Source organism: Dioscorea cayenensis, unplaced genomic scaffold, assembly GCF_009730915.1.
Source record: "Dioscorea cayenensis subsp. rotundata cultivar TDr96_F1 unplaced genomic scaffold, TDr96_F1_v2_PseudoChromosome.rev07_lg8_w22 25.fasta BLBR01001667.1, whole genome shotgun sequence".
NCBI classification, from domain to species: domain Eukaryota; kingdom Viridiplantae; phylum Streptophyta; class Magnoliopsida; order Dioscoreales; family Dioscoreaceae; genus Dioscorea; species Dioscorea cayenensis.
In genome coordinates, this window is record NW_024088058.1 from 335,190 (window position 1) to 355,523 (window position 20,334).

At 38.1% G+C, this 20,334-nt stretch overlaps 1 protein-coding gene across 1 annotated transcript; it reads left to right on the plus strand.

Moving 5' to 3' along the window:
• Positions 1-1,588: 1,588 nt before the first annotated feature.
• On the plus strand, positions 1,589-19,816 carry LOC120256817. Its single transcript, XM_039264483.1, has 9 exons — positions 1,589-1,805; positions 1,848-2,004; positions 2,363-2,399; positions 2,781-2,927; positions 3,970-4,169; positions 6,063-6,144; positions 6,278-6,517; positions 7,377-8,050; positions 19,323-19,816. The coding sequence occupies exons 1-9, from the start codon at positions 1,589-1,591 to the stop codon at positions 19,774-19,776; spliced, it is 2,208 nt and encodes a 735-aa protein (XP_039120417.1). The 3' UTR covers positions 19,777-19,816.
• The last annotated feature ends 518 nt before the right edge of the window (positions 19,817-20,334 follow it).

Sequence of the window (20,334 nt, forward strand, 5' to 3'; positions counted from 1 at the left end):
TTTGCTATATAAGAAGCATCAATGAGAGTGCCTGGCATCGTTTGACCAGAAATTCCTCAATTCTCCTTGTCTTTCTCCTCTCCCTAATCTCCTCCTCCCCTGTATTCCCTTCTTCTCTGAAATTCTCACCATCCCTCCTACCAACTTGAACCAGTAATCTGCATCAATTTGGTGATTTCATTGCCTTTATGACCGATGGCATGGTGACTCAGCATGCATGGTCAATGAGCAGTTGTCTTCAATGGCCGAACAGATAGCCATCATGGCTCCATCCTCACCAAGATTAACTCTCTCTCTGTTCCACAGTCCAACACCATTCGGATTCCTTTGAGTTCTTGCGGAAAAGCCATTCTGAATCCTTCGACGTTCTTCGCTACTCTTTCGTTGCTTAGCAAACGGTCATGGCAGAGATGATGGTCAAATTACACCAACTCGACAAATATTCAACCCTTTTCCAGCATCTCAGCCTCCATACTTCCATTTCCTCCATAAAACCACGGTCCTCCAGTACATCATTCACCCCATAACACCACCATTTCTCCACTCCACCTTGTCTGTTCTAACTCCCGGATTACCCAAGATTGAGGTTCTTTTTTCCTCCGGCGAGGATGTTATCGGGTAGCTGTTTCAAATTTTTCATTACTTAATGTTCAACTAGATTCTGGATGATTAACTAGTCACCATCGTGGCTTTCTACATGGCTGGATTGGCACATCAATAGTTTTAGTGACTTCATTCAACTGATCAACTGGCACATTGGGACGATTTTGTTTGAAAGCTCGAATTGCGCTTTGGACCTCATCATATCTAAATAATAAAGCTTCCATTTTCAAACTGAAACAGACAACCACCGTGGAGGCATTCCTCCACGACTTCGACTGTTTGTTTACAAGAGTCACCAGGTTACATTCACTCAGCTTAATGAATTGTTTTCTTTCTAGTCTTAAAAAAGAAATTCAATGCAAGCTATACATGATGAAGCCGCACAACCTTCATGATGCCGTTGGCCTAGCAAAGCTTGTGGAAGACAAATTTACCGCATCGTGCTCGGGCATTCATCGGCCCCTGTTTCGGTGACCACCAGCGATAATAATACCACCAGCTCTGGTAGTCACTCAACCAGTTCAAAGAACAAATCCCCTTCCGATCAAATGGTTAACACTATTAGAAATGGCAGCTCGCCGTGAGAAGGGCCTCTGCTTCAATTGTGACTCCAAATTCACACTGGGTTACCATTGTAAGCCAACTCTGTTTCTCTATTTAATAGTCTAATCCGAGGATTTATCAGTATCGAAGGTGAACAACCATCGGAGACGATACCTGTTATCAGTTGGGAGCCTGATACACCGTGTTTATCCTTCCATGCTCTGATTGGGTAGGTTGTTCCATCAACTTTAAAGATCGTTGGCTCAATCAACGGGAAGGAGATAATAATTTTAGTGGATGATGGATCTATAAATAATTTCATTCAAATGAAATTAGCCAGCCATCTCAACCTATTGGTTTAGCCATCATCCACTGAAGGGTCACCGTCAGTAATGGTGATACGCTCACTTATGTCGGGGAATATTCGGGTGTCCCTTTGAAGATGGGTCAAGCCACATTCCTGGTGGACATGATCTTATCACCCATTTATGGTACGAACATTGTACTTGCCATCCAGTGGATGCGTCAACTTGGTCCAATCATGCTTGACTACAACCAGCTGTGGATGCAATTTAGCTACATGGGCCAACAAATCCAACTCAATGGATTGGATCGGTCTCAATACGATGCAACCCGCCCAACTTTTCTCCAAAAATCAGGTACAAATACAGGTTAATTTTAACAACTTATGGTGGAACCAGTTAACAAGGATCCAAACCCAAACTTTGGCTCCAATGCACCGTTCATATTCCTTAGCGAATTCCAGAACATTCTCAGCAACTACAATGATCTCTTTCCCTACTTTGACGAGCCTTCCACTGGCCAGGGAACACGACCACCGAATTCCTCTACTGCCAGGTAGTGCCCCGATTAATATAAAACCATACAAATGCCCACACTTTTAAAAGTCAGAAGTAGGGAAGCTCGTCTGAGAGATGCTTGACAAGGGAATCATCAGCCCAAGCAATAGTCCATTCTCCTCATCAGTCCTTTTGGTGAAGAAGGATTGCACATGGCATTTCTGTGTCAACTATCGAGGCCTGAACGCAGTGACCGTAAAGGATTGATTTCTGATTTTCACAGTGGAGGAGGTTCTCGACGAAGTTGCCGGCACTAAGATCTTACCGTCAACCTTCTAGACATTAATGAACTCCACATTCAAGCAAGTATTTCATAAATTCGTCCTCATATTCTTTGACGATATTCTTAATTATAGCTCCGACTGGAATTCACATTCGCTCTACCTTCGCAAGGTGTTCAAACAGCTTTGTCTTCACCAGTTTTTTGCCAAGTTATCAAAATGAGAATTCAGATGCACTACTATTATATACTTGGGACACGTTATTTTTGGCGAAGGAGTTGCCGTTAACCCAGCCAAAATTGAGGCCATCAAGGAATGGCCACTTCCCTAATCAATCAAAGTTTTTCGAGGGTTCCTCGGACTCAGTAGATACTATCAGAGATTCGTCCCCAAATACTCACAATTAGCAACACCCCTGACTAAAGTATTGAGAAATAATGCTTTTATATGGACCCCGGTAGCTACACAAGCTTTCCAACAACTCCAACAAGCTCTCACTCAAACACCAATTCTTTAGTTGTTAGATTTTTCAATTCCATTTGCATTCAAACAGATACTTCTAGGACCGGAATTGCCGTTGTCCTGCTTTAGAGAGGGCATCCAATACCCTATTTCAGCAAACAACTGTGTCCGTGATTGCAGGAATCCTCAACTTATACTAGAGAAATATTTGCGTTCACGGAATCTATCAAGAAATGTCGTTAGTACTTGTTGGGCCGCCAATTTACTGTTCAAACAGATCACCGAAGTCTTAGAGCTCTATTACACCAAACCACTCAAACCCCAGAACAACAGAGATGGCTTTGCAAGCTAGTGGGGTATGACTTTGACATCAAGTATAAGTTGCAAGTTTTCAATAACCCAGCCTATGCTCTTTCAAGGATGACCAAAGTTTCATACAATGCCCTGTTTGCGGAGTCATGGCCAAAACCAATTCTATGGGAATCAGTCATGGGAGCTTACACCAATCATCCAGACACAATGGCATTGCTCACCGATATCATTGAGGATTAAGGACAACACCCGAATTTTTAAATTCGGGAAGGGATATTGTTTTTCAAAGATCGGATATGGATACCAAAAAATTCAACACTTAAACCTCTGCTTGTCGCTGAATTTCACACAACTAAGATGGGGGGTCACGCCGGAGTCCATAAAATGCTAGCACGACTAGAAAGTGTCTTATATTGGCTAAACATCAAGTGGACAGTTAGCAAGTATGTATCCAGATGCACTGTCTGCCAAGCCATTAAACGATCAATTGCGCACCGCAAAGGGCTTCTATAGCCTCTACCGATTCCGGGGAAGACATGGCACTCAGTGTTGATGGATTTTATTATCAATTTATCGCCTTCAGGAGGAAAGACAACAATTATGGTAGTGATCGATCGGTTTTCAAAACACGGTCATTTCTCTGTATTACATCAGAATTTCACTACACCTCAGGTAGCTGAAATCATGGTATAGGATGTGATCAAGTTGCATGGCACACCGGCTCATATTTTATCCGATCGTGACCCACTTTTATTAGCAGTTTCTGGTGAGAGTTATTCAAACTCTAGGGGATGATGCTGGCCACGAGCAGTGCATATCATCCATAAACTGATGAACAAACTGAAGTTTTAAATTGGTATCTCAAAGATTATTTGAGGTGTTTCACCTCCGATCATCCTTGCTAGTGGGTCAAATACTTATCATGGGGTGAATGGCACTATAATTCAGCTTGGCATTCAATAATCAAGATGTCACCTTATGAAGCGGTATTTGGTAGAATTTTGCCAACATTGCATGATTACTTGGCCAAAACTTTAACGGTGGTAGCGGTAGATGACATTCTCGCCGAGCGCACAACACTCATCTCCGCCTTATGTGAGAATTTAAAAAGAGCTCAAGTGAGGATATGCAACCAGGCGTACGCAGGAAGGACAGATGTTCAATTCCAGTAAGGTGACTGGGTGCTACTAAAGCTTCAACCCTACATACAGGCCATATTGGCGTGAAGGAATTCCCACAAGTTAGCTCGGCGATTTTATGAGCCGTTTCATATTATGGACTGAATAGGAGAGGTTGTGTATCGCCTTCAGTTGCCTGTTATGAAGAATAGAAAAGTTATGAGGCATGGCCAATGTTTCAATGAAGTATTGGTTCAATGAAAAGGACAGTTGACTGGGGATGCCACTTGGGAAGATGTTGATGATTTCCATATAACATTTCCAAATTTCATCCTTGAGGACAAGAATAAATAAAAAAGGGGAGCTATTATTATAGTGCAACCAAGTGAGAAAGACTGCATTGGACGTTAGCAGCAGGCCAGTGTGCCCAGGTGTAGTACAAGAAAGAATCAAGGACAAAGAGGCAACAAATTCAATGACTTCATAATGAGTAATTAGCAATTAATTAAGGAATTATGAGTACAATAAATGAATTCTAATTTCTGAGATTGGATAGTTACAAAGTTGTTACAAAATGTACGATAATGTTCAGGCACATGTCATGTTTGTTAGAATGCTAGCATGAGAAGTTTGTTACAATTGCTATGATTTGCTATATAAGAAGCATCATTGAGAGTGACTGGCATCTTTTGGCCAGAAATTCCTCAATTCTCCTTCTCTTTGTCCTCTCCTTAACCTCTTCCTCCCCGGACTTCCCTTTTTCTCTAAATTCTCATTGTTCCTCCTACTAACTTGAACCAGTAACTTGCATCAACTAGTGACCATTGTTGGTAAAGCAACCACAATTTTAAGAAAAATGTGAGTCCTTTGCTTGATAATACATGATGCTCTTCTTCCGCACCATCTCAATTCACCGAACAAACTTCGGAACATTGCTATTCCTATTCAACTCCCTCATCCTTCCTTGGAGAAAATCAAGATATAAGAAGAAAAAAGAATTCATGACTTCTGCAGAAAACAATCATTTGAGAAATTTAAGGTTTCAATTTAAGATAAAGACCTCAAGAGTTTGGTGGAACATCAAAATGTCCGTTATCATGCCTCATCCATGCAGGGCAGCTAATGTAGAATTATGGTTCAAATCCATGGATATGGCAGCACACACTGTGCCCTGGTTCACATCAACAAACATCCATCAAATCAAGAATACAAGTAATCAAAGAATAAGAAGCAAACCCTCTCTTGTAACACCAAAGATCTTGAGAATTGCAGCGGGGCCAAAGGAGTTCGACAGCAGCTCCTTGTAGCTCTTGCTTGTCACATAATTGATCTCCAGCTGCTAAACTGCAACCCCTCTTTAGATCAGAAAAACAGAGACAAAATCAAGAATCAAGATTCAAGAACCAAGAAAATGCTATAGAAAAAGGAGATTACCGATTGAGACAGTGAGAGGTAGTGATTTCTCGGTTTGTTCCACAGTTTTTTTCCTTTTTTTTCTCCTCTTTCTTTATTTTATGATTTTGTAGATCTAATCCTATAATTCTGAAGAATATGGGTAAGGCGAAGGATGACCTAAGGAATTGGTGATCGTCTCAGCCGTCAGTCAGTCAGTTGAATCATGTAATATATGATTTTTACTATTATTTCAAACTATATTGCTACTTTTTATTCGTGAATGACTTATGCATTAGTGTCGTTGTTGTTTATAAACGCCGCTCTCATACCGAGAAAATGCACTCGAAAGTACTAATGTGGCCCGTGTGTTAATTCTCTCCGTTATTGTCATCTTCTTCTCTGTTATAAATAAGCTAGCATTTTTACAAATATTCGTCATCTTCATTGTTTTTTAAATAGCTAGCGTTCGAGACAGTGAGAGCTAGTGAGCTCTTGGTTTTTTCTAAAGGTTTATTTTCTTCTTGTTTCTTTGTCTTTGAATTTTATAGTACTAATGTGTTAATTCTACTGGAAATGGGGAAGGTGCGAGATATAGTGGAGAAGTTTAAAGACTTGGCTGTCGTCGCCACTGTCAGCCATTTTTGTGGCGAGGATTGTTGAGGCCGTCATATGGGTGATATGGAAGAAGCCTAATCTGTCTTCACCTCCGCCTTTTTCTCGGGCCCCTGCTACATCTTTATCTTATGTGTGTTTCTTGAGAAAGGGAGACACAGGATATATCTGTACCCTGGTGCCTGTATTTGACGAAGATGCTGATCGTGAAGATGTTGCTATTATGGTTGCCAGTGAAGATGTTGCTATTGCTAGTGAAGATCATGGAGATGATGCTGTTATTGTTGCCGGTGAAGCTCGTCGAGACGTTGTTGTGACGGTTATTGGTGAAGATCGTGGAGACGATGCTTTTATTGTTGCTGGTAAAGATCATAGAGATGATGATGCACCTGTCAGTCAGTTAGTATAGAAAAAAAAACCTTGTGGTTTTTGAGATTTGCAAAATAAGGAGTCATGTTTTTTCTTCAGATTCTATGATGTGAGGTTCCTAAATTTGCAAAAAAAGGAAAAAAGTCAACGGTCTTAACTGTGTTATTTTTAACAAGGGTAAAATCATCAATTCATATAAAAAATCGCCACGTGGTATAAAAACAATAAATTTTCAACATGATTTTTTTAAAATTTTTGGAATTAATTTTTTTTATTTTCTAGAATTTTAGAAGAGAATAATAAATTTAAAAATATATATATTTTTATGTGATAAAAGTTAGTTTTTAAATGAAATGATGATTTTACCTATTTGAGTTAACACCATTAATGACTTGGTAACAGTTTTTGTTTTTGTTTTTTTTTAAACCCGCGTCATAGAATTAGAAAAACCATTACTTCTTATTTTGCAAATATTAGAAACCACAAAAGTTTTTTTATACTTTTCCCCAAAAAAACCTAGTTTTCTTGTATATTTAATTATAAAAAACTATTTACAACATTACAAAAAAAAAAATCAAAAACACTTCCCTCCAAGCACTGCAAGGAAAAGCTTTCAGCAAGCCTGCCAGCATTATTAAAAGCATCACAGGGACAACATATCAAAAAAGGTAAAAACAAGCAGTGAAATGTGCAGACCGCCCATGAAATTCAAACACCAAGATCAACTTGAACACACCATCCCCACCATAAATATAACCTCTCAAAACTCACACCCCTCATTCCAACTCCAGTCCCTTTCCAAGGGAAAAAAAAAACTGCAAACATGGGAACCTGCATCAGCAAAAGCCTTCACAAACATCAGAAAAACCACAACTCATTAGCATTCACTGAACCTGATCCACCCCCAAGATAAGCTCATCATCTCCCAATTCCCAGCCATTCCCAACATACCACCAACACCCCTTAAACAACCATGTTCTTCTTCCACTCCTTCCACCTCTTCTTCTTCTTCTTCTTCTTCATCATCATCATCTTCTTCTTTCATTTTTACTTTTAACTCTTCCTACTATTTATCTTCTAATACCAACCTTAAACCTTCCCAGATAACCATCCTTGATCCTCACAAAAGATCACCAACATCACTAAACAACAAACTCAGAGTAGCACACTTTGTTTCCATTACTGCAAATGCATGCAAGAAACCAAGTTCCTTCCCTTCAAAGAGATCTTCTTCAGCTCAACTAGTATCACTCTCCAGGAACATCAACAACAATCACAGTAATCTTCAGAAGAAAGTCAGAGAAGCCCATTCTGTTTCCATTGCTACAAATACATGCAGAAAAGCACCAGGCCATTTTCTTAAGATACAAAATCCATTGCCTTTAAATAGATCTTCTTCAGCTCAACCAATATCACTCTCCAGGAACAACAACAACAATCACAGTAATCTTCAGAAGAAACTCATAGAAGCACACTTTGTTTCCATTACTGCAAATATATGCAAAAAAACACCAACTCATTGTCTTAAGAAACAAAATCCTTTGCCTTCAAAGATGTAATACCCTGAACCTTTGGATACCTGTTGGAAAATATATTCAGGGTATTACTACAGTTACAGTAAGAATTTTTCTACAGAGTAATCTTGTTGAGAAACCCCAAGTGGAAATAACAAGGACCTAAGTGTAAAAGTTTATAAAAGATTTTTGGGTTAAAGAGTAATAGAAAAAGGATTGATATAAAATGTTTCCGCATCCAAGGACTGAAAGGTAAGATGGAAGGGATCTTTTTGAAATGTTGTACTATAATCCAAGGACCATTGGATAATTTAAAAAGGATCTTTTGAGAATACTATGTTGTAATTCAGGGACCATTCATGAGTTTTTTTCAGGGACTGTTTTGTAAGGAATTATGTTTTGAGGGACTAAATGTAAATTTCGGCTGAAAGTTAAATTTGGAGAAAAAAATCTAGAGCTTGAGTGTTGTTCATCTTCTTCTCCACCATTTTACTACAGAACTCGAGAGTTAAAAAGAAAAGAAAAGGGTGAGAGATTTGGAGAGAAATTGGAAGAGATTAAGTTTAGTATTTGGAGGGAGAATGGACGTAAGTATTATTTTGGTAAATATTTTGATGATTTATTTATTTATATACTTGAATGTATGTGTGTGTGTATTTGGTGGATTTGATGAAGAAAATATGATGGATTTGAGTAGAAAAAAACTTGGTATGTTGTTGTAGATGATGAGTGTATGAAATTGTTTTTGAGAAAAGCCCTCAGTATTTGAGTTGAAAAATTTCTTGAAATGGAGATGAGATTAGGAATTCGTAGCAATTACTGTAGCACCGAGATTAGGGTTTGGTTTGATTAATTAAGTTGATAATGATGATGATTAATGTGTTAATGATAATGGTTAGATTGAAATGGGTTGAGTTAGCCAAGTTGATTTGGTTGGATCAAACCAAGTTGGATTGAATTGATTGAGTTGAATTGATTTGGTTGAGTTGGGCTTGATCAAATCAAGTTGAGATGGTTTGGGTTTGGTTCAGTTGATTTGGGTTAAGGGTTTTGGACTGAACCAAGTTGGTTCAATGGATTTTGAATAAGAATTGAGTTGGTTCAAGCTGGTTCAGTTTGATTAAGCTTGGTTCAAGTGCAATTGAGACTTGGTTCAGTGGAATTAGGGTTGGTTGAGATTGATTCGAGCAGTGTTTACCCCTAAATTGAGTCTGGTTTAAATACAATTGAAGGCCAGCTTGGATTATGCGAGGTCGTGTTTTTAACCGATTGGAGTGAGTGAGCCCAATAGAGAGTTGATTATTATTTTTTGTATTTTCTTTTGAGTTTAAATATATTATTTATTTTTTATTATATTATTCCATTAGGTGTTGTTCAGTCTTTGGGAGGGAGTTCGAGGTCTAGCAAGGAACCCAAGGACACGAGTGAGTTGGTAGTGGCTATTATTTTTAAATAATTGATTAATTATTATTATTTTGAAATAATTGTTTAATGGCTAGTATTTTGGAAATAATTGTTTAAGTATTTCATTTTAATGTTTAATTTGCATATAATATTGAAATATACGTATATTTACTTGCCGTTGATGTTTATGACAATCGTATTGATACATCGAGCTTTTGTATAATTATACGATGTTGTGAATAGTGGAAATACATGTATATGTGATTTAATTATTCGGTTCATGAATTTATTTTTGGATGGTTATATATGCTTTTGATTTGGAATGATTTGTGAAATCATGTGCGTGTATTAAAAATGTTTTACCGACAATATTTGTGGGGATCTGGGTTTTCATTCCTGGCATAGGAATGGTATTTTATATTGGACTTCTATCGGTATTACGCATGTATCGATCGCTAATCGTCTCCGGATAAGGACCATGTGATATGATTTATACGGCTTGTATTGTTGCTCGCATCTACATGTTGGTTTGGATGGCGACGGGCTGGGCCAAGGCCCGACTCATCGCGATGAGTGGGTTCCCACGGCCGACCCTTGGGAGGTGGCGTGGCTGGACCGGCGTTGATTTCGTCGGATCGGTGGGAGGCGTAGAAGCCACGATTGGATGATACATCCGGGATCCCGAGTCACCACACGGGACCATGGGCCAACGCCGGTCGCGAAGACCTAGCGGCTCCCAACCCTAGTCGCGACGGCGGCTAAGTCGGGGAGAGTTTTCGTGCTATGGATTTGAGAATGATTTTTATATTATCGCTTATTTTGACATTGATTTATGATGAATTTATGTTTCAAAAGTTCTTTTAAAAATGTATTTTTGCTAGAATTCTATTATTTTGGAAAAGTTGGAAAAATTATTTAAGCAGTTGGTATTTATATACTTTATATATCATCGTATTTAAGTATTTGAAATTATTAAGCCACTACCGACCAACCGAATGTCTGTCAGACTGCAGGGAGCAGGACCCCTAGATCGCCTGATCGAGTATGAGAGCTAGTCGTGGGTTGAGTCGCAGATCGCAGTGGGTCCCCATTTCTTTATTTCTTGTCATTGGTGTCATGATCTCGTAGCGGTTGTACCCGCAAAATTAGAGTGATTATATTTATCAGATGTATGTATTCAACATGTACTTGGTGAAAAATTGTAAACCGTGATTTGTAGGTCGATTTTGTTTAAAAAGCAGTTGTCGGGCTCCAGTAAAAGGGAATTTTAACCCGACGGGCGCCACATTTACCTCGGTAGAAGGGGCTGGGGTGTGACATCTTTTGGTATCGTAGTCAGTAGGTTGAGATATCCCTCGTTGGTAGAGATCACGGGTTGTGATCCGAGCCTAAGTTTAGAAGTCGTATCTAGACTTAGAGGTTTAGTAGGGATTAGCATGTAAAGTTAAGGGCCCAGGGAGAAGTATTAAGAGTCTCCAATGCAGTTAAAAACCCTAAGTTGCATATCGGGAATAAGGTTGGTAGTAGGTTTTTGATATTTCGAGGCGAGAGTCGAGCAAAGATCATCGTAATCCCCGATCACGGGTTGGAGATATTTATCGAATTGGTTTTATCCAAAATAAGTTAACTTAAAGTTGCCAAAGAAGGGTATTTGGGATTCTCTTTGTTGACTGGCACACAGTGATTTGCAGTTTGATTTGAAAGATACTTTGGACATACCCGTGCTAAGAATATGGAGATTAGCCCTGCGTGAGTAACCAGCCTTCTTTATCACCTTCTCGCTGATTCTTAAAAGTGTGTTATGATGTGACATCGATTCGAGTTTGATTTGTCTGGACTTTTGGATGAATTATGGCCACCCTCTAAGTGTAGTTTAGTCGTGTTTAAATAGAGGAGAAGATCGGACTTGCATTTTTCATCGCTGGAATTTTTAGATGCCTTAATGATTTTTGAGTAATGGAACCAAGGTGCTTGAGACGACTCGAGACGAGGACCCTCCTCCAAGGTATATAGAGAAAGAGTAGAGAGATATTTCCTGGAAGAGCAGGAAAGAGAGGAAGAAGAATGTAGAAGAGAAGTGGAGGAACGAGAGGAGGAGAGGAGGGACGAAAGAGGGAAGAAGAGATGGAAAACCCATCACGGCCAAAGTACCCTCTAGCTCTACTCTTGTCGCCTTCAAGATCTTCTAGTTCTATTATCGCACTGTAATCAAGAACAAGCGAACGATCGATGTTTATGTCCCCACAAGCTCGTTATGTGGTAAACCATGAATACCGTAGATTTTAGCTCTATAGTTGCTCTGAGTCGAGGAATATCTACATGGAACGCCACCTGCATGAGAGTCATAGCCGAATTGAGAACGAGGTATGGAGTTTCTAAGGAGTTTGCAACGCGCATGATGACGCCCTACGTAGTCCTTAACTATGCAAAGCAGCGATTGAAAGCAATGGAACCGAGAAAGGTCGAATCTGCAAACCGCAGACAAGGATGAGGTTCGAGAAGTTATACGAGACTTGTGAATAGTGGAATAACTCGCTTTGTACTACCACTTGTGCGCTTGAGATGTTTGTATTCTACCCGTGTATTTCCAGATGCTGATGTATTCCTACTGTAATAAGAAGTCGCTTTTTCTTCATCGATGGAAAATACAAGATTATTTTTATCAGTATGAGTTTTCGGAAGTGAGGAAGCGTGAGTAACACATCGAAGAGTGTCAGATCACCGCTGTATAACACCCGTGATAGAAGGAATCGAGTTCACTTTCGATCATCGCTAGATACTGGACATCCTTTCACAGATTATTATTTACTATCGAGCATATTCTGGAACAAGAGAACGATTTGGAACAAGTAAGTGAAATCAAAATGATATCGATTGATGATGCTAAGGAAATTTTCGAGGACGAAATTTTTCTTATAGGGAAGGATTAGTAATACCCCCGAACCTCGATACCGTTGGAAAATATATTCAGTAGTATTACTACAGCTACGTAAGAATTTTTTTCACGTAGTAATCTTTGTTGAGAAACCCCAAGTGGAAATAACAAGGACCCTAAGTGTAAAAGTTTATAAAAGATTTTTGGGTTAAAGAGTAATAGAAAAAGGATTGATATAAAAATGTTTCCGCATCCAAGGACTGAAAAAGGTAAGATGGAAGGGATCTTTTTGAAATGTTGTACTATAATCCAAGGACCATTGGATAATTTAAAAAGGATCTTTTGAGAATACTATGTTGTAATTCAGGGACCATTCATGAGTTTTTCAGGGACTGTTTTGTAAGGAATTATGTTTTGAGGGACTAAATGTAAATTTCGGCTGAAAGTTAAATTTGGAGAAAAATCTAGAGCTTGAGTGTTAGTCTCATCTTCTTCTCACCATTTTGCTACAAGAACCCGAGAGTTAAAAAGAAAAGAAAAAGGTGAGAGATTTGGAGAGAAATCAAGATTAAGTTTTTAGATTTGGAGGGTAGAATGGATGAAGTATTATTTTGGTAAAGTATTTTCATGATTTATTTATTTATATACTGAATGTATGTGTGTGTGTATTTGGTGGATTTGATGAAGAAACATGATGGATTTGAGTAGAAAAACTTGGTATGTTGTTGTAGATGATGAGCGCATGTAAAATTGTTTTGAGAAAACCTCAGATTTGAGTTGAAAATTTCGAAATGGAGATGACGACTTAATTACCCTGTAGCACTCATCGTAGCACCGAGATTAGGGTTTGGTTTGATTAATTGTTGATAATGATGATGATTAATGTGTAATGATAATGGTTGAGATTGAAATGGGTTGAGTTAGCCAAGTTGATTTGGTTGGATCAAACCAAGTTGGATTGAATTGATTGAGTTGAATTGATTTGGTTGAGTTGGGCTCGATCAAATCTAGTTGAGATGATTTTGGGTTTGGTCTCAGTTGATTTGGAGTTAGTGGTTTTGGATCGAACCAAGTTGGTTCAATGGATTTTTGAATAAGAATTGAGTTGGTCTCGTTGCTGGTTCAGTTTGATTAAGCTTGGTTCAGTGCAATTGAGCTTTGGTTCGAGTGGAATTAGGGTTGGTTGAGATTGATTCAGAAGTGCTTTACCCCTAAATTGAGCTTGGTTTAAATACAATTGAAGCGCCAGTTTGATTATGCAAGGTCGGGTGTTTTTAACCGACTGAGTGAGTGGGCCTAGAGAGTTGATTATTATTTTTTTGTATTTTTCTTTTGAGTTTAAATATATTATTTATTTTTATTATATTATTCTGTTAGGTGTTGTTCAGTCTTGGGAGGGAGTTCCGAGTCTAGCAAGCGAACCCAAGGACACTGAGTGAGTTGGTAGTGGCTATTATTTTTAAATAATTGATTAATTATTATTATTTTGAAATAATTGTTTAATGGTTAGTATTTTGGAAATAATTGTTTAATTATTTCATTTTTATAATGTTTAATTTGCATATAATATTGAAATATACGTATATTTACTTCGCTGTTGATGTTTATGACAATCGTATTGATACATCGAGTTTTTGTATAATTATACGTATTTGTGAATAGTGGAAATACATGTATATGTGATTTAATTATTCGCTCATGAATTTATTTTTGGATGGTTATATATGCTTTTGATTTGGAATGATTTGTGAAAATCATGTGCGTGTATTAAAATGTTTTACCGACAATATTTGTGGGATCTGGGTTTTTCATTCCCGCATAGGAATGGTATTTTATGATTTGGACTTTACCGGTATTATGCATGTATCGTCATCGCGAATGTCCCGGATAAGGACCATGTGATATGATTTATACGACTTTGTATTGTTGCTCGCGATCTACATGTTGGTTTGATGGTCGACGGGCTAAGCGTCCCGACTACTCGCAGTAGTGGGTTCCCACCCGGCACCCTTTAGAGGTGGCGTGGTGGACCGGGTGCTGATTTCGTCCGGATCAGGTGGGAGCGTAGAGCCCCGATTGACGATACATCGGGATCCCGGAGTCACCACACGGGGACCGATGGGCCAACGCCAAGGTGCGAAGACTATGGCGGCTCCCAACCTAGTCGCGACGGCGGCTAAGTCGGGGAGAGTTTTCAGGCTATGGATTTGAGAATGATTTTTATATTATCGCTATTTTGAGCATTGATTTATGATGAATTTATGTTTCAAAAAGTTCTTTAAAAATGTATTTTTGCTAGAATTCTATTATTTTTGGAAAAAGTTGGAAAAATTATTTAAGCTAGCTGGTATTTATATACTTTATATATCTAGATTTAAGTATTTGAAATTATTAAGCCACTACCCGACCAACCGAATGTCTCAGTAGCCGCGGGAGCAGGACCCTAGATCGCTGATCGAGTATAGTAGCTAGTCGGTTGAGTCCAGACTCGCAGTGGGTCCCCCATTTCTTTTATTTCTCGTCATTGGTGTCGTGATCTTTCAGAGCAGTCTGACCCTGCAAAATTAGAGTGATTATATTTATCAGATTTATGTATTTCGAACACGTACTTGGTGAAAAATTGTAAACCGTGATTTCAGTAGGTCCCGATTTTGTTTAAAACAGGTTGTCGGGCTTTCAGCTAAAAGGGAATTTTAACCGACGGGATGCCACATTTACCTCGGTAGAAGGGTGCGAGTGTGACATCTTTGGTATCGTAGCAGTGAGGTTGAGATATCCTCGGTTGGTAGAGATCACGGTCGTGATCCGAGCCCTAAGTTTAGAAGTCGCGTCTAGACTTAGAGGTTTAGTAGGGATTAGACAGCAAAGTTAAGGGCCCATGAGAAGTATTAAGAGTCTCCAATCTGGGTTAAAACCCAAGTTGCATATCGGGAATAAGGTTGGTAGTAGGTTTTTGATATTTGAGGCGTAGAAATCGAAAGCAGATACATCGTAATCCCCGATCACGGGTTGAGATATTTATCGAATTGGTTTTATCCAAAATAAGTTAACTTAAAGTCGCCAAAGAAGGGTATTTGGCATTCTCTTTCTGATCGGCACACGTTGATTCGCAGCTTTGATTTGAAAGATACTTTGGACATACCCGTGCTTAAGAATACGGAGATTAGCCCGTTAGTAACTCGAGTCTTCTTTATCACCTTCTCACGATTCTTAAAAGGTGTGTTATGATGTGACATCGATTCGAGTTTGATTTGTCGGACTTTGATGAATATGGCGACTCCTCTAAGTGTAGTTTAGTTGTGTTTAAATAGAGGAGAAGATCGACTTGCATTTTTCATCGCTGGAATTTTTTAGCTGCCTTAATGATTTTTGAGTAATGGAACCAAGGCGTTTGAGACGACACGAGACGAGGACCTCCTCCAAGGTATAATAGAAAGAGAGAGAGATATTTCCGGAAGAAGCAGGAAAGAGAGGAAGAAGAATGTAGAAGAGAAGTGGAGGAACGAGGAGGAGAGAGGAGGGACGAAAAGAGGGAAGAAGAGATGGAAACCCATACCGCTAAGCTACCCTCTAGCTCTACTCTTGTCGCTCTCAAGATCTTCTAGTTCTATTATTGCACACTGTAATCAAGAACAAGCAACGATCGATGTTTACGTCCCACAAGCTCGTTATGTGGTAACCATGAATACCAGAGATTTTAGCTCTATAGTTGCTTCGGAGCTGAGGAATATCTACATGGAACGTTTTCACCTAGACGAGAGTCATATGCCAGAATTGAGAATGAGGTATGGAGTTTCTAAGGAGTTTGCAACGGCATATGATGATGCCCATGTAGTCCTTAACTATGGTGCAGCAGTTGAGCAATGGAACCGAGAAAGGTTGAATCGCAGAAACCGCAGACAAGGATGAGGTTCAGTAGTTATATGAGACTTGTGAATAGTGGAATAACCTGTTTGTACTACCACTTGTGTGCTTGAGATGTTTGTATTCTACCTGTGTATTTCCAGTATGATGTATTCCTACTTGTGAATAAGAAGTTGCTTTTCTTCTGGATTGTGGAAAATACAAGATTATTTTATCAGATGAGTTTTGAAGTGAGGAAGCCGTAGTAACACATCGAAGAGTGTCAGTATCACCGCAGTATAACACCCGTGATAGAAGGAATCGTGTTCACTTTGATCATCGCAGATACTTGACATCCTTTCACAGAGATTATTATTTACTATCGAGCATATTTGGAACAAGAGAATGATTTGGAACAAGTAAGTGAAATTCAGTGATATCGATTGACTGATGCTAAGGAAATTTCGAGGACGTAAATTTTCTTATGGAAGGATCAGAATACCCTGAACCTTTGGATACCGTTGGAAAAATATATTCAGTGGTATTACTACAGCTAAGAAGAATTTTTCTACGTAGTAATCTTGTTGAGAAACCCCAAGTGGAAATAACAAGGACCCTAAGTGTAAAAGTTTTATAAAAAGATTTTGAGTTAAAGAGTAATAGAAAAAGGATTGATATAAAATGTTTCTGCATCCAAGGACTCGAAAGGTAAGATGGAAGGGATCTTTTTGAAATGTTGTACTATAATCCAAGGACCATTGGATAATTTAAAAGGATCTTTTCGAGAATACTATGTTGTAATTCAGGGACCATTCATGAGTTTTTCAGGGACTGTTTTGTAAGGAATTATGTTTTGAGGGACTAAATGTAAATTTCGGCTGAAAGTTAAATTTGGAGAAAAATCTAGAGCTTGAGTGTTGTTCATCTTCTTCTCCACCATTTTCACTACAAAGAACTCCGAGAGTTAAAAAGAAAAGAAAAAGGGTGAGAGATTTGAGAGAAATTGGAAGAGATTAAGTTTCGTATTCTGGAGGGAGAATGGATGAAGTATTATTTGGTAGAAAGTATTTTGATGATTTATTTATTTATATACTTGAATGTATGTGTGTGTGTATTTGGTGGATTTGATGAAGAAATATGATGGATTTGAGTAGAAAAACTTGTGTATGTCATTGTAGATGATGAGTGTATGAAATCGCTTTTGGTAAAAACCTCAGATTTGAGTCTGAAAAATTTCTGAAATGGAGATGAGATTGCAATTACCAGTAGAATTACTCGTGAAAGCACCGAGATTAGGGTTTGGTTTGATTAATTAGTTGATAATGATGATGATTAATGTGTTAATGATAATGGTTAGATTGAAATGGGTTGAGTTAGCCAAGTTGATTTGGTTGGATCAAACCAAGTTGGATCGAATCGATTGAGTTGAATTGATTTGGTTGAGTTGGGCTTGATCAAATCAAGTTGAGATGGTTTGGGTTTGGTTCAGTTGATTTGGGTTAGGGTTTTTGGACTGAACCAAGTTGGTTCAATGGATTTTTGAATAAGAATTGAGTTGGTTCAAGCTGGTTCAGTTTGATTAAGCTTGGTTCAGTGCAATTGAGCTTGGTTCATGGAATTAGGGTTGGTTGAGATTGATTCAGATGTTACACTCCTAAATTGAGTTTCGGGTTTAAATACAATTGAAGGCCAGTTGGATTACGCAAAGGTCGTGTTTTTAAACCGATTGGAGTGAGTACCAATGAGAGATTGATTATTATTTTTTGTATTTTTCTTTTGAGTTTAAATATATTATTTATTTTTTTATTATATTATTCTCATAGGTGTTGTTCAGTCTTGGGAGGGAGTTCCAGTGTCTAGCAAGGAACCCAAGGACACCGTGTGAGTTGGTAGTGGCTATTATTTTTAAATAATTGATTAATTATTATTATTTTGAAATAATTGTTTAATGGTTAGTATTTTGGAAATAATTGTTTAATTATTTCATTTTTATAATGTTTAATTTGTATATAATATTGAAATATACGTATATTTACTTGCTGTTGATGTTTATGACAATCGATTGATACATCGGGCTTTTGTATAATTATACGTATTTGTGAATAGTGGAAATACATGTATATGTGATTTAATTATTCTGGTTCATGAATTTATTTTTTTGGATGGTTATATATGCTTTTGATTTGGAATGATTTGTGAAATCATGCTGCGTGTATTAAAATGTTTTTACCGACAATATTTGTGGGATCGGGTTTTCATTCCCGCATAGGAATGGTATTTTGTATTTGGACTTTACTCGGTATTATGCATGTATCGTATCGCGAATGTCCCGGATAAGGACCATGTGATATGATTTATACAGACTTTGTATTGTTGCCGCATCTACATGTTGGTTTGGATGGTGACGACGGGCTAAGGCCCCGACTCATCGCAGATAGTGGGTTCCCACCCGCCACCCTTTAGAGGCGGCGCGTGGACTGGGTGTTGATTTGTCCGCATCAGTGGGAGCCGTAGAGCCCCGATTGATGATACATCGGGATCCCGAGTCACCACACGGGACCGATGGGCCAACGCTCGAGGGTGCGAAGACTTTGGCGGCTTCCCAACCCTAGTCGCGACGTGCTAAGCTCTGGGAGAGTTTTCGCGCTATGGATTTGAGAATGATTTTTATATTATCGCTTATTTTTGACATTGATTTATGATGAATTTATGTTTCAAAAGTTCTTTAAAAATGTATTTTTGCTAGAATTCTATTATTTTGGAAAAGTTGGAAAAATTATTTAAGTAGATTGGTATTTATATACTTTATATATACTCGTATTTAAGTATTTGAAATTATTAAGCCACTACCGACCAACCGAATGTGTCAGAGTCGCAGGAGCGGGACCCTAGATTGCCTCGATCGAGTATAGAGCTAGTCGTGGTCGAGTCCAGACTCGCAGTGGGTCCCCCATTTCTTTATTTCTCGTCATTGGTGTTAGTGATCTCAGTAGCGGTTGTACTCGCAAATTAGAGTGATTATATTTATCAGTATTTATGTATTTGAACATGTACTTGGTGAAAAAAATTGTAAACCGTGATTTAGTAGGTCCCGATTTTGTTTAAAAACAGGGTTGCCGGGCTTCAGCTAGAGTGAATTTTAACCGATGAGGCCACATTTACCCTCAGTAGGGGTGGGTGTGACAAAAGAGATCTTCCCCAGCTCAGCCAGTAATACTGCAGAGAAACAACAACAATCACAGCAATCTTCAAAAGAAACTCAGAGAAGCACACTCTATTTCCATTACTACAAATACATGCAAAAAAGCACCAGCTCATTGTCTTCAGAAGCCAAATCCTTTGCCTTCAAAGAGATCTTCACCAGCTCAGCCAGTGTCACTTCTCAAGAACAACAACAAACTCAGAAAAACACCCCCTGCTTCCAATACTGCAAATGCATACAAACAAGTACCATCTGATGGTCATAATGCATTGAATGCAGGCTTTAAGAAGGCAAGGAGGAACAGAAAAGATGAGGTTGGTGTGAGTTCTTCTGCTGATTGGGGTTGTAGTGGAGAAGTGATCTCTATATGCATTGCTGGGATTCCTCCTTCAGAGGACTTTGATCATCCTTTAGTGTCCATGGATTGTTTCATTTTTGTTTGAATTGAATTCTATGTAGATATATGTTTTGAGAATTTATGTACTTGGGTTTTTTGTAATAAGATTGCGTTCTCTTCTCATGTGCATGTGCAGTTCAATCTTATTAACTGTGTGATTTGGCAGTGGGTAAATCATTAATTTATTTTTAATTTTAGTTATTAAAGTCCCGTTAAATTTTATTAGTAGTTATTCTCTTTAAAAAAAATTATACTTGTTTGGTTATCCTTATCCCAACTCCAACTAAACTATCTCAGATATTTTTAATATATCTCACGAAAAAATTGTAAAAAAATTCAATTAGTTTTTTTTTTAATTCCATTATTATTATTATTATTATTATTATTATTGACAAAAATGACAAATGTTACCCACAAAAAATTATCAAAAAAGATAAATAAAAATATACCAATTATAATAATTTAATAATTTTTAAAAATTTATTATATGAGACGGAATAATACGTGAGACAATAATGATTTACCATATTTACTTAAAATTAAATAGTTCTGGAGATTCCACTCATATTCATATTTCATTACTAGACAGTATTTGGGATCCCCG